This window comes from Ogataea parapolymorpha, chromosome III, assembly GCF_000187245.1.
Source record: "Ogataea parapolymorpha DL-1 chromosome III, whole genome shotgun sequence".
NCBI lineage: Eukaryota > Fungi > Ascomycota > Pichiomycetes > Pichiales > Pichiaceae > Ogataea > Ogataea parapolymorpha.
In genome coordinates this window covers 980,474-992,035 of record NC_027864.1, presented here as the reverse complement: position 1 = coordinate 992,035, position 11,562 = coordinate 980,474, and the positions used below count along the sequence as shown (strand labels likewise).

General features: G+C 54.5%; 8 protein-coding genes across 8 annotated transcripts; 4 read left to right on the top strand and 4 right to left on the bottom strand.

The window, feature by feature from the left end:
* Positions 1 to 70: 70 nt before the first annotated feature.
* On the bottom strand, positions 71 to 1,870 carry HPODL_00720 (putative secreted protein; the record flags this gene model as incomplete). Its single annotated transcript, XM_014080682.1, has 1 exon — positions 71 to 1,870. One exon carries the CDS (start codon positions 1,868 to 1,870, stop codon positions 71 to 73), a length of 1,800 nt encoding a protein of 599 aa, XP_013936157.1.
* A 497-nt stretch (positions 1,871 to 2,367) lies between these two features.
* HPODL_00719 (Gamma subunit of the translation initiation factor eIF2B) lies at positions 2,368 to 3,741 on the bottom strand (the record flags this gene model as incomplete). The annotated part of the gene is made up of 1 exon (XM_014080681.1): positions 2,368 to 3,741. One exon carries the CDS (start codon positions 3,739 to 3,741, stop codon positions 2,368 to 2,370), a length of 1,374 nt encoding a protein of 457 aa, XP_013936156.1.
* Positions 3,742 to 3,835: 94 nt separating this feature from the next.
* Positions 3,836 to 5,104, top strand: HPODL_00718 (26S protease subunit RPT4; the record flags this gene model as incomplete). The annotated part of the gene is made up of 1 exon (XM_014080680.1): positions 3,836 to 5,104. The coding sequence occupies one exon, from the start codon at positions 3,836 to 3,838 to the stop codon at positions 5,102 to 5,104; it is 1,269 nt and encodes a 422-aa protein (XP_013936155.1).
* A 37-nt stretch (positions 5,105 to 5,141) lies between these two features.
* HPODL_00717 (54S ribosomal protein L40, mitochondrial) lies at positions 5,142 to 6,152 on the bottom strand (the record flags this gene model as incomplete). The annotated part of the gene is made up of 1 exon (XM_014080679.1): positions 5,142 to 6,152. One exon carries the CDS (start codon positions 6,150 to 6,152, stop codon positions 5,142 to 5,144), a length of 1,011 nt encoding a protein of 336 aa, XP_013936154.1.
* A 478-nt stretch (positions 6,153 to 6,630) lies between these two features.
* Positions 6,631 to 7,440, top strand: HPODL_00716 (uncharacterized protein; the record flags this gene model as incomplete). Its single annotated transcript, XM_014080678.1, has 1 exon — positions 6,631 to 7,440. The coding sequence occupies one exon, from the start codon at positions 6,631 to 6,633 to the stop codon at positions 7,438 to 7,440; it is 810 nt and encodes a 269-aa protein (XP_013936153.1).
* A 78-nt stretch (positions 7,441 to 7,518) lies between these two features.
* HPODL_00715 (uncharacterized protein) lies at positions 7,519 to 8,535 on the bottom strand (the record flags this gene model as incomplete). Its single annotated transcript, XM_014080677.1, has 1 exon — positions 7,519 to 8,535. The coding sequence occupies one exon, from the start codon at positions 8,533 to 8,535 to the stop codon at positions 7,519 to 7,521; it is 1,017 nt and encodes a 338-aa protein (XP_013936152.1).
* Positions 8,536 to 9,204: 669 nt separating this feature from the next.
* On the top strand, positions 9,205 to 9,954 carry HPODL_00714 (Transcriptional regulator CRZ1; the record flags this gene model as incomplete). The annotated part of the gene is made up of 1 exon (XM_014080676.1): positions 9,205 to 9,954. One exon carries the CDS (start codon positions 9,205 to 9,207, stop codon positions 9,952 to 9,954), a length of 750 nt encoding a protein of 249 aa, XP_013936151.1.
* Positions 9,955 to 10,068: 114 nt separating this feature from the next.
* On the top strand, positions 10,069 to 11,562 carry HPODL_00713 (Target of rapamycin complex 2 subunit AVO2; the record flags this gene model as incomplete). The annotated part of the gene is made up of 1 exon (XM_014080675.1): positions 10,069 to 11,562. One exon carries the CDS (start codon positions 10,069 to 10,071, stop codon positions 11,560 to 11,562), a length of 1,494 nt encoding a protein of 497 aa, XP_013936150.1.

The following is an 11,562-nucleotide window of genomic DNA, read 5'->3' as shown; positions in this document are numbered from 1 at the left end:
AAACTGTCTCGCGCGCCATGCGAGACGGGCTACTAAGTTTCTGCGACAACTATTATATATTTTTCCAATCCTATAGTACACAAATCAGTCCGTAAACCATTGAAATCAGGCCGACCCCAATGTTGATTTTGCCGGCGGCGCCCTCGAATATGGAGGCTGCCGGTGCTGAGCTGGAGCCGGCCGAGCTGACCGAGCTGGCCGTGCTTGATGTGAGCAGGGTGCTCTTGGTGACCGTCGAGTAGGTAGTGAGCTCGACCGGGACGCTCGAGATGGTCGACGTGTAAACGACAGTCGACACGGTCGGCACTGTCTCGACAGGCACAGAAACCGTCGATGGCTCGGCGAGGTCGACGGTCGACTCTGGCACGGAGCTGGTCACTGTAGAGCTTGTGGCTGTGCTCGAAGAGCTGCTTGAGGAGCTGCTCAGGACAGTCGTGCTGCTTAGGGCAGAAACTTTGCTCGAGGCGCTCGCACTGCTCTCGGGACAGTACGTGGTCAACACCGTGGTGACGCCGCTGACGACAGTGGTGACGGTAGTCACGCTGGCGGAGGCGCTGGATGAGGCGGTGCTGGACGTGCTGGAGGCGGTGCTGGAAGTTTTGGTCCTGGAAGCTTTGGCACTAGAGGTTGCCGAGCTCAGCGGACAAATCGTCGTCACGACAGTGGCCGTGTTGTCGATCGTCGTCGTGTACGACGTCAGCTGGAATGCCGCGGCACCGCCCTTGGAGCTCACGACCGCCTCCGACGAGACCGGACAGTGCGTCGTCACGACGGTCACGTGGCCTGAAATGGTAGTGGTGTACGACGAGACAATATCTTTGGTGGTCCACGTGGAACACTTGCCTGCGGAGCACGATGTAACGGTCTCAGTGACGGTCGCAGCAGTCGTCGGCGTAGCAGCCGCGGACAGTGGACAGGTCGTTGTTATCACAGTCACGTGCCCAGAGATGGTCGTGGTGTAACTCGAGACAATTTCCTCTGTCGTCCATGTCGAGCACTTTCCTGCCGAGCACGACGTCTTCGTACCGGTGACAGTGTGAGGACCGGCATTGCCCGAGCCAGAAGTGCCCGAGAGCGGAATCAGCGTCGTCACCACCGTCTCGTGGCCTGAGATCGTGGTCGTGTACGACGACAAGATTTCTTCCGTCGTCCACGTCGAACATTTTCCGGCCGAGCACGAGACAACGGCCACTGTCGTGACGGCTGGCGTGGCAGCTGGCGTGGCTGCTGCTGTGGCCACCGGCGTGGTCAGCGGTGCCGACGATGAGCCAGAAAGTGGGTACAGCTCGGTCACGACAGTCTCGTGGCCCGAGATGGTGGTGGTGTAGCTGGACACGATTTCCTCGGTGGTCCATGTCGAACACCGGCCCGCGGAACAAGAGGTGCGCGTCAGAACAGTGCGTGGGTCGTCAGCGGTCGTGCTGGTGACGGGCGCCGCCGTCAACGAGCCCGACAGGGTTTCGTACCCCGTGACCACGGTCACGTGTCCCGAGATGGTGGTGGTGTAGGAGCTCACAAGCTCTGTTGCCGTCACCGTGGAGCACTGGCCGAGGTAGTTGCAGTCGGTGTAGGTGGTTGTAATGGTGATGTAGTCGTTTTCAGTGACGCCGATGCTGTTTGTGTCAGTGACCGTCGGCGTAAGGGTCGCGTCCCAAAACTGGTCCGAGGATGCTCCGCTGCTTAGCGTAATCACCTTTGTCTGGGTGATAGTGGAGTCGGTGGAGCAGGACGATGAGGAGCTTGGGGCGGCGGCCTCAATGGACGAGTTCCAATACCTCGGCTGGACCTTGAGGAAGTTGCCGTAGGCAGAGACCTGGGAGGCCCACAGAGAGGCCGCCAGGGAGGCTAGCAGCGTGCGATCTGATCTCATCAATAAAAGAGGCTGAATGCGGGTGTGTGAAACGATCGGGGCAGGGTGGGTATTTATATGTCGATCCGGGCAAATCAATGTTCATTGTTACAGGCGTGCCCAGCTAGCTATCATGCTTAATTTTGGATGGCTGGTTTACGTATCAGCTTGATGTGAGGCGCTTTCGAGACTTGATTGGGTTGGTGCACGACCAAACGGGGACGGGACTAGTCGTCTGTTGGGGACCGGGATGCTGCCGCAGACAGCATTTGCTGTGGTTGATTAGTGTGTCAGGCTACTAGCCGCTGGTTACTGACTGCCTGAGCATTTCAGATGTCCACTGTCCCTCGGATCAGCCACCACTGATTTCTCAGATCTGATGTTTTTTTAATTTTTTCGCGCCGCACAGCCGCAACAGTTTTAGTCTCGCTACTTTTTAAACCAGCCATCTCGAACTTTAGTTTTGACGCAGCTAAGCTGGTTACCTGATCTCCCAGATCGTGCTACGCCACCCTCGTCTATGTCCTATCAAAAATATCCTCATCGTACTCCTCCTCCTCAAAACTCTCGTCGTCGTAGTTGCTTCCACCGCTACCATCAGAGTCGTCCTCCGACGACGTCTCCTCAATCGCGCCGTATGAGCCCTCCTCGTCCTCCAGATCCAGTTGCAAATTCGTGAGCGTCTCTCCCTTCAGACTCACCTTGTGTCCAACCGCGTACGATCCCTCCACGTTACAGTTGACCAGCCTGGTTCCGGCGCCGATCTGAGTGTTGGTGCCGATAATGCAGTTCTCCAGCTGGATGTCGTCCTCCAATACCACGCCGTCCAGCAGCACGCAGGCCGTGATACGACACTTGTTGCCGATTTTGCACCTGTTACCAATCACAGACCGTTTCACGCTGGTTCTCTCTCCCAGCACGGTTTCCTCGCCCACTTTCGAGTCGGCGCCCACGGTCGCTGTGTTTTTCGGCTTTTCTGCCTTGGGTTTCTGCACAGACGTGTTGTCTCTCGCCTGCAATTTTAAAATGTACCGATTGGCTTCCATGTAGACGGGCAGGTTGTTGCACCGGGCAAATGTGGAGTTGGCAGGCAGGATAAACAGCCCCATCGTCTCTTTTTCCACGGAATGTCGCCAGGACCGTCTTGCAAGGTCCCGTTTGATTTTGATGGCCGCCTTGTTCGCAGTGAGTCCACCTGCGTGTTCGTCTAGCATCTTAAATAATCGGGCGTCGCCGAAAAAAATAAACGAGTCCAGCAGGTTGGTCGAGACCTGGGTGTTTGGGTATCGCCAGAGCAGATGAGTTCTGATTTTCAGGAATTTGGACAGGGCGACTGAGCCCTTCGAATACAGGTCCAAGAGTACCGACTGCCCGTTCTGAGCCGAGTACATCGTGTAATTACTCTTGAGCACCTTGTTTGTGTCGATGTTCTCAAAACTGTTGTTGTAGCACACAGACAGCCCGATATTATTATTTTCCTGACCACGGAACACCTCGACAAGCACCTGCGGCGGCACGTCAGTGATGAAGTCGCACGGCAAAAGCACAAAGTTTTGGGTGTTTTTCAGGATATGGTCCTTGTGCTGCGACAAGATCAGGCCCGTCGTCGACGCGTCGGCGCCAATGCATTCAATGGGACTCGTTCTGGCCAAGTCCGGATCCCGCGACTCCTTGTATGTATCGACAAACTTGGAGATCTTGCCCAATGTGCTGGTTTCTGTGAAGATGGTGATTTGACGGAAGGGAGCCCTGTCGCACCATTCGAGAACGTACTGAATCATTGGCCGGTTCGCCACGGGCAATAGCGCCTTCGGCACACCTGTTTCCTTCACGGCAGAGATCGGGGATAGGCCAGAACCCTTTCCGCAAAATATAACAGCATGAAACTCCATTGCACTGAATTAATTTGAATTAAATAATTATTTTTTATTTTTCCTTTACCCGGCTTTTTTTCTTGAACTTTTTGCCACTGGTTTATTTACAGCAATGAGCCAAGAACACGATCCACTGCTCGCGGCGCTCAATGAGGACGGCCAGGGCTCCAACTCCGGAGGCGAGACATCCTCGCAGCCGCAGGAGTCGTCAGAAGAGTCGATGCGCAAATCGGCGCTCACTGGGCTGAAAAACAAACTGATAGAACACAGTCAATGGGAGAGTCGCCTAAAAGAGGCTCGCCTGGGAATACGAGACCTCGAGAAAAAGTTCACCAAGACAGAGGATGATATCAAGGCATTGCAATCTATCGGCCAGATCATCGGTGAAGTGCTCAAGCAGTTGGACGAGGAAAGATTCATAGTGAAGGCTTCTTCAGGACCACGGTACATAGTCGGTTGCCGGTCGACCATCAAGCGGGAAAAACTGAAGAAGGGGGTGCGTGTGGCGCTGGACATGACCACATTGACCATCATGCGCATCTTGCCACGAGAGGTGGACCCATTGGTGTATAATATGACAACGTTTGAGCCGGGCGAAATTTCGTTCAGCGGAATTGGAGGTCTGACCGAACAGGTTCGTGAATTGAGAGAGGTGATCGAATTGCCGCTCAAGAACCCGGAATTATTCATCAGAGTGGGTATCAAGCCCCCTAAAGGTGTGCTGTTGTACGGTCCGCCAGGAACGGGGAAGACGCTGCTGGCCAAGGCTGTGGCGGCGACGATCGGCGCAAATTTCATTTTCTCGCCTGCCTCGGCCATCGTCGACAAGTACATTGGAGAGTCGGCCAGGCTGGTTAGAGAAATGTTCAGCTACGCAAAAGAACACGAGCCATGCATCATCTTTATGGACGAAATCGACGCCATTGGAGGCCGCAGATTTTCCGAGGGAACGTCCGCAGACAGAGAGATCCAGAGAACGCTGATGGAGCTGCTTAATCAGATGGACGGTTTTGACTACCTTGGACAGACAAAGGTGATCATGGCCACCAATAGACCCGACACTCTAGATCCTGCATTGCTCAGAGCGGGAAGACTTGACAGGAAGATCGAGATCCCATTGCCAAACGAGAGCGGAAGACTGGAGATCTTCAAGATTCATACTTCGAAGATCAAGAAGCAGGGAGAATTTGATTTTGAGGCGCTGGTCAAGATGAGTGACGGCTTCAACGGTGCAGATATCCGTAACGTTGTCACCGAGGCCGGATTTTTTGCCATCAGAGAGGACAGAGACTACATCATTCAAAGCGACTTGATGAAGGCTGTGAGAAAGATGGTCGACAACAAGAAACTGGAAGGCAAGCTCGAGTATGAAAAGTTATAGGAAATGATAAATGTTAATCGTTTATATATACATATTGCTATTGAGCACTGGCCCTTTTAGCTCGTTTGTTACGTTTTTCGGCCTCTTTAATTTGCAAGTCCTGCAGCTGTTTCTCCTTCTCTCTTCTTGCCAGTTTCTGCTTTCTGTGTTGTCCCGATACTTTGTCCACGTACTGTTTGAAATTTGGATCGGTCACATTGTTGAGATGCTCAGCAACTCTCGAACCAATAAACTCCATCACTTCGGCAGACATCTCAGTGATTTGAGACTCTCTAATCTGTTTTCTCTCCTCGAACATGGCCTTCTTGGTCTCGCTGTATGGAATTCCCGGAGCTGTCAACTTTGTAATGTCTCCTTTCTTCAACACCTGCTTGTCCCATTTGTACGGCCTCTTCATGATAGGATCTCTGAGCGACTCAATGGTGAAGTCTGCCGGCTGTTCGAATTGGAGAATCGAGTTTTCAGTATGTGATCTCTCTTCAGCCACCTCTGGTGGAGTCGAAAAAGCACAGTCTTCTGCCGGATCAGGTCTGGGCCAGGGAATAATTATATGTTCATGGTATTTCACTCTCCGAATAGGCATCATTTTCTTGTAGTCCTCGTCGAAATATTTGCCCTTGAAAATGACCTCCTCGGCCGCAATATCGTACTCAGTGCCGTCCTCTTTCACAAGCGTCGCCACCACTCTGACATCGTCAGGCGAAACGGTCTTTGGGTAGTCGATAAGATATTCGTTCTGACCTTCCTGCCAGAGTTGTTTGGGGACAGCAAGCGGCTCAGTCTCAGCAATGTCCGTGTAAATGCTATTCGTGAACGGTTGCAGCCCAAGCACTTTACCGATTTTTCCCTTGTTTGGACCTTTCACAAACATCACCCGGTCTCCTTCAAGCACTTTCCACTGTTCAGGCCTAGTGTACCTCTTTTCCTCAGGAATGAATTTCCCCTGGGAGCGGAACGCCGGGATCTGTGATTGGTCCGCCCTTCTCATGAAAAAGTCCCGGAAATGCTGCGGGAGCCTCTCCAACACCCCGGTGTATCTTTTCGACATGACAAGAAGTTTTTCGATAAAAATTGAATTATTATTTTTACGTTCGGTTGGTTACCCGGTATTGGTTTCAGAGATAGTCTACGACGCACTGTTTGTGGTGTTACCCGCCTTTACCGCCTTTTTTCACATGCAAATGTAGATCTCACGTAAGATGGTAGCAACCTAAGCAACATAGCCCGAAACACAGGTCCTTGTGTCTACGGGAACAATAAGTAGCAGCAAGACGTATCTGCTGACCATCTTTCCCTAATATCCGGCTCTGAGTACACAATACCGGAACCAAAAGTTAGTTTGAACATGCTTCCACACCGCCAGCTACCGCCCTTATCTAAATTGACAGAAAAATGTTTGTCCCTATAAAAAGGATTTCTTTTGTGCACCTGCCTTTTACACATTCTCTTTATAAGCCCACTAGGTTTTTTTTGCTCACCACTGTGCTATTTGTGTCTAATCTAATCAGCAATCTCTTACTTCTACCATGAGTTCTTCCGAGACAGCCAAAACTAGCAAAATCACCACCAACACTTACTCCCATGTGTTCAAGTACCCACTAGTGGCGGAGGCCAGCGCTTTAGCAGAGAGGTCATCCGCAGTGAGAGTCGTCGAGTCGTATGCGCATTCGCTGCTTAGCAGAGCGCTCTCTGTGCTCTCCAGCGTGTCCATTCTCGTCTCGCTCCTAAACGCCATCGATCAGACCACTGATGCCACACTATCGTACTTGGACAGTACTTTCCCCTTTTTGACCACCATTTCCACAGAATCCATCTCCAAAACATTTAATGGCTACTATGACAGATGGGCCCGTGGCGTGGTGAAGAATGCCAGAGCGACGTTTGCCAACACTACCAGCTCCGTGCGTTCGCGACTGAGTGCTGTAGTGAAGACGTTCAACGACTACTACGAGTCTGCCGTGGACAGACTGTTGCCGCTGAAGAACCAGGCTGAGGCCAAGGGCCAGGAGGTGACCGATATTGCGCAGAGCGAGCTCACGCGGTCCAGAAAGTTGCTCAGGTCGACCTACGAAAGAGCCCTTCCGTACGTCCACCAGGTGTCCGGCCTGCCACAATACGTGACCGAGGTGTACAATAGTGAGAAAGCCTCGTCATCGGCCCCTGCTGCCATTGCAAAGACGTCCAGAAGACTCTCAAACGAGGCGTATGTGAACGCGATCAAGCCTACCTACGATGCGACTCTGAAGCCGACCGTTGACCGCATCATTGGCAACCAGTCTTCGCACACCAATGGCATCGTTGAAACGGTGACCGAGCCGCTCAACGGCTCGCTGTAATCGGCGAGTCCTTCTTTTTCTGGACAGCTCTACGGGTGTGTTTTTGTTAGGTTGTATTTAAAACGATCCTAAAAATAATCAGCCATTCAGTAGACCTGCCAGATGAGCGTTGTATCTGTCACCGTAGATCTCACACTCCTGCACAGCCTTGTTGAGTTCCTCGAACTCGTCGTGAGTCAACTTGATGTGAGTGTTATTCTCATGGTTTCTCTCAGGCGTCGAGGCTGAAGGAATAGGAATCACCGTGGCGTATTTTTCCGGGTACTCGTTGAACGTTCTGACCCACGAGAGCGCGATCTGTGCCAATGTGCATCCTTTTTTCTGAGCCAGCTTGCCGATCCGCTCCAAAAGGTGTTTGTTGGCGTCGATGGCTTCCTGCGAAGCAAATCTGTCCAACAGACGGCGCAGATCGTTAGGTGGAAGATCGTCGATGGAGTTGATCGTGCCGGTCAAGTAGCCTCTTCCCAGCGGCGAGTATGCCACTATCGGGATGTTCAGCTCCTTGCAGGTGTCCATAACTCCATTTTTCAGAATGTCGGTGCTCCACAGAGAGAGTTCCACCTCGACACAGGAAATAGGATAGACGGCAGCAGCGCGTCTGATGGTGTTTGCATTGACCTCAGACAGACTGATGCCCTTGATAACGCCTTTTTCAATAAAGGGGATGCATGCCTTGACGAACTCCTCGACTGGTGTCTTTGGGTCCATGCGGCCAGCTTCAAACAGCTCGAACTTGTTGCCAGGGAAAAACGAGGCAATGTTCTCGATGGATCTCTTGACTGCTTCGGGGGAGCAATCGGTACCGGTAGGACTGGCGCATCCTTTGATACAAACAGACACTTTAGACCGGTTTTCTGGGTACTTGGCGAAATACGCCTGCAACAGCTTGAGGTTTTCGAGTGGCCGTTTTTCCACTGTTGGGTCTGGGTTGAAGAAGTTTGGGCCATAGAATTCGCCGCCGTTGAGCAACGTGACGCCGTCCTTGATGGCGTTGTTAATAGCAGCAAAGGCCTGCTCACGTGGAACAGGCTCTGGGCGAGCAGTCAGAGACATAAGGCCGTAGCCGGTGGGGCCAGAAATAGGGAAAGCAGACATGAGAAAAGGGGGGACGTTAGAAGGCTTTTTATAGAGCATGGGCGTCCGGATGGATTGAGCAAGGCCGTGGTTTTGTAAGGTCAAGTCCGTTGCCGATGCTCTCGTCGAGAGTGCTCTGGAGAGCTAACTCCAGCGATTTGAGTTGTGCACGACTATTGGATGAGGGAGATTAGATTAATTCCGTGTATAAGATGGAGGAGAGATTTGAGCAAAAAGTTTTGCAGGTGTCCCAGACGTGGACGTTGTTCAGACATGGAATAGGCGAGCCACTATGTGCGGACGGCTATAGTTCAGCTGATGACATCATGGGCCAGGCTGTGGCTTGTGCCTGAAATCGGCAATGCATTGTGGGTTGAACCTGGGTTAAGGCCGCAAAAGAAACGAGGATGGAACTTGGGAACCATGCACAGGAAACTTCCTGAAACTTCACTGGAGGCGACTAGCACTGTATTGATGCGGGGGAAAAGCCTGCGTGGTCATTTGCGGAAGGAAGCAAGCTTCTACTGCCGCGCCCGACAATAGGTTTTGCACGTCGTGCATTGCAGAGAAGGCGAAGAATTACAATATGCATGGAAACACGGACGAATTATAAATCGTATACTTTTCCCAACCTCCAAATCACCACCCATCCGAGACCTCGTTCCGCCTCCTCCCCCCACCCACGGCACGATGTTGATGATGTCCGCCAACAACACACCGCCGAACGCGCTCAGCACGACTATGGCGGCCTACGAGCGACAGCCTGCCCTGGCCAATACCCCTGAAGACCGCTCCCAGAAAGTCAGGTTGCCCAGCATCAACAAGCTGTTCCCGCGCCAAGAACAGCCGCCAGACCCCGTGTTCCAGCCCGCACAGCACTACGTCCACACCCCGCGCGTGCCTGCCGTGTTCCCTGGACCGTACGCATCGCCTCCCTCGCAGCCCGTCGTGTACACGGCGCCGACCATGTTCCCGATGCCGCAGCCCGTTGCGCCGGCGGCCGTGGCCATGAGCCCGTCCGAGTCGCAGGACTCGGTGCCTTCCCCGACGAGACGCCAGTCGGTCTCGCGAGACAGCCGTTTCAAATGCGACCAGTGCCATAAATCGTACACAAGAAAACACAACCTGATATCCCACAAACTGAGCGTGCATGAGAAGGAAAAGCTGTTTGGCTGCACAGAATGCCAGGTCAAATTCAGCCGCTCGTCAGACCTCTCGCGCCACACGAAGGAGCAGCACTCGTCGATCGTCAAGCCGTTTGTGTGTGGCGGCGTAAATCCGGACGGCACGGCGTGGGGGTGCGGCAAGCGGTTCTACCGCAAGGACCAGCTGAAAAGCCATCTCAACACCACCAAGGCCGGATATAAGTGTCTGCGGCGCAACTTCGCCATCATGATGGTGCCGGGAGAGCCGGACCCCGCCAGCCTGTACGGCCTCTAGATAGGTTGTAGGTATACGAGTAACGAAAGCCGGGCGCAGTTGCCCCACGCAAATACCGTAGAAAAACCCACAGCCCACGAATTTCAGTTCGCGAAAATACTTTCCCTCTTTTTCATGATCGACCCGAGTGTGCGACTGCGCAACGCCATCGTCGACGGCCAGCTTCCGATCGTTGTGCGCTTGCTCAACCGGTACCCGGACCTGCTTGACAACATAGACCCGGCCAACGGGTGGTCGAACCTCCATTATGCCGCGTACCACGACCGGCTCGAGATATGCGACCTGCTGCTGCGACGGATCGCAGACCGCGCGCGCGGGCCCACAGCGGGCGTGTACAGGGCCGCACGGCATACGCCGCCGCCGCGCTCTTATGCCCAGATCACCAGCGAAGATGAGATAAAGCTCACGTTTCAGCACGATACCGTGATCCATACCGCCTGCTCCAATAACGCCCACCGCAGCCTCGAACTGCTGCTGGAGTATTTCAGCGTGTGCATCGACCAGCGCGGCCACCATGGCTATACTGCGTCGCACGTGTGCTGCGTGGCGAACTTCCCGCTCTGTTTGAGCGTGCTGCTGGAGAACGGCGCGTACCCCAACATCCAGGACGACGACGGCAACAGCCCGCTGCATCTGGCGTTGCAGTACGGCGCACTGGACTGCATCGACCTGTTGGTCGCGTACAAGGCGGACGGACAGCTCTTGAACAACGCGGGCTGGAAGCCGGAGGAACTGGCGTACGATTTCGAGGTCCAGTCCCGGTACAAGGCCATGCAGACACACCCGCCCGCGGTTGCAGCCTTGCCCGCGCTGGCGAGCCAGCCCAGCGGCACGCCGGGCCCGCTCAATGCCAAGGTCTCGCTGCCGTCGATCCAGCACCGCAAATTCTCGCTCTCGTCGCACACTTCGTCCGACAGCGACACAGACGAGCCGTACCCGGGCGACAGCAACTCTATGTCGACGTCGTCGTCGCTCAGAATCACCAGAGACCCGTCGCCCGTGTGCGGCATGGTTCAGGGGGCGTCGAGCTCGAACAGCCTGGCGAGCGTGCACGAGCACGGGCCGGGACTCGCGCGCAAGGCGCCGCCGATGCCGATTGTGGTGCCCGCGCTGGGCGGGTCGAGCGGGTCGTCGACGCCGCCGCGCAAACTGTCCAACCCGCCGCCCGCGTCGGTGACGTCGTCGCTCAGCACGCAGTCGCCCGGCTCGAAACGCTCCTCGATGAGCATGCGCAATTTCCGCTCGAACTCGCAGACGTCGGAGTCATCGCCGATGAAACTGCAAAACCGGCTGTTCTCGCGGCCGCACGCGCAGAGCTCGCCCGTGGTGCCCGAGAACCAGCGCATGCCGACACCGACGTCGACCGACGCGGACGACGCCGCGTCGAAACTGAGCAACTTCCGGCTCCAGAACGAGAACCGTCTCAAACTCGGGATGAAGCTGGACAGCATGATGCGGTCGCAGGAGAGTTTGGCTCAGGAGGCTGCCAGCGAGCCCGCCGTGCCGCGCGTGATGCGCTCCAAAACAGAGCCCGCCGCCGACCATACCCAGAAACGGTCGCGCATCTTATCGATCCCGATCGCAAGTTTACGTTCGAGAAAAAATTAG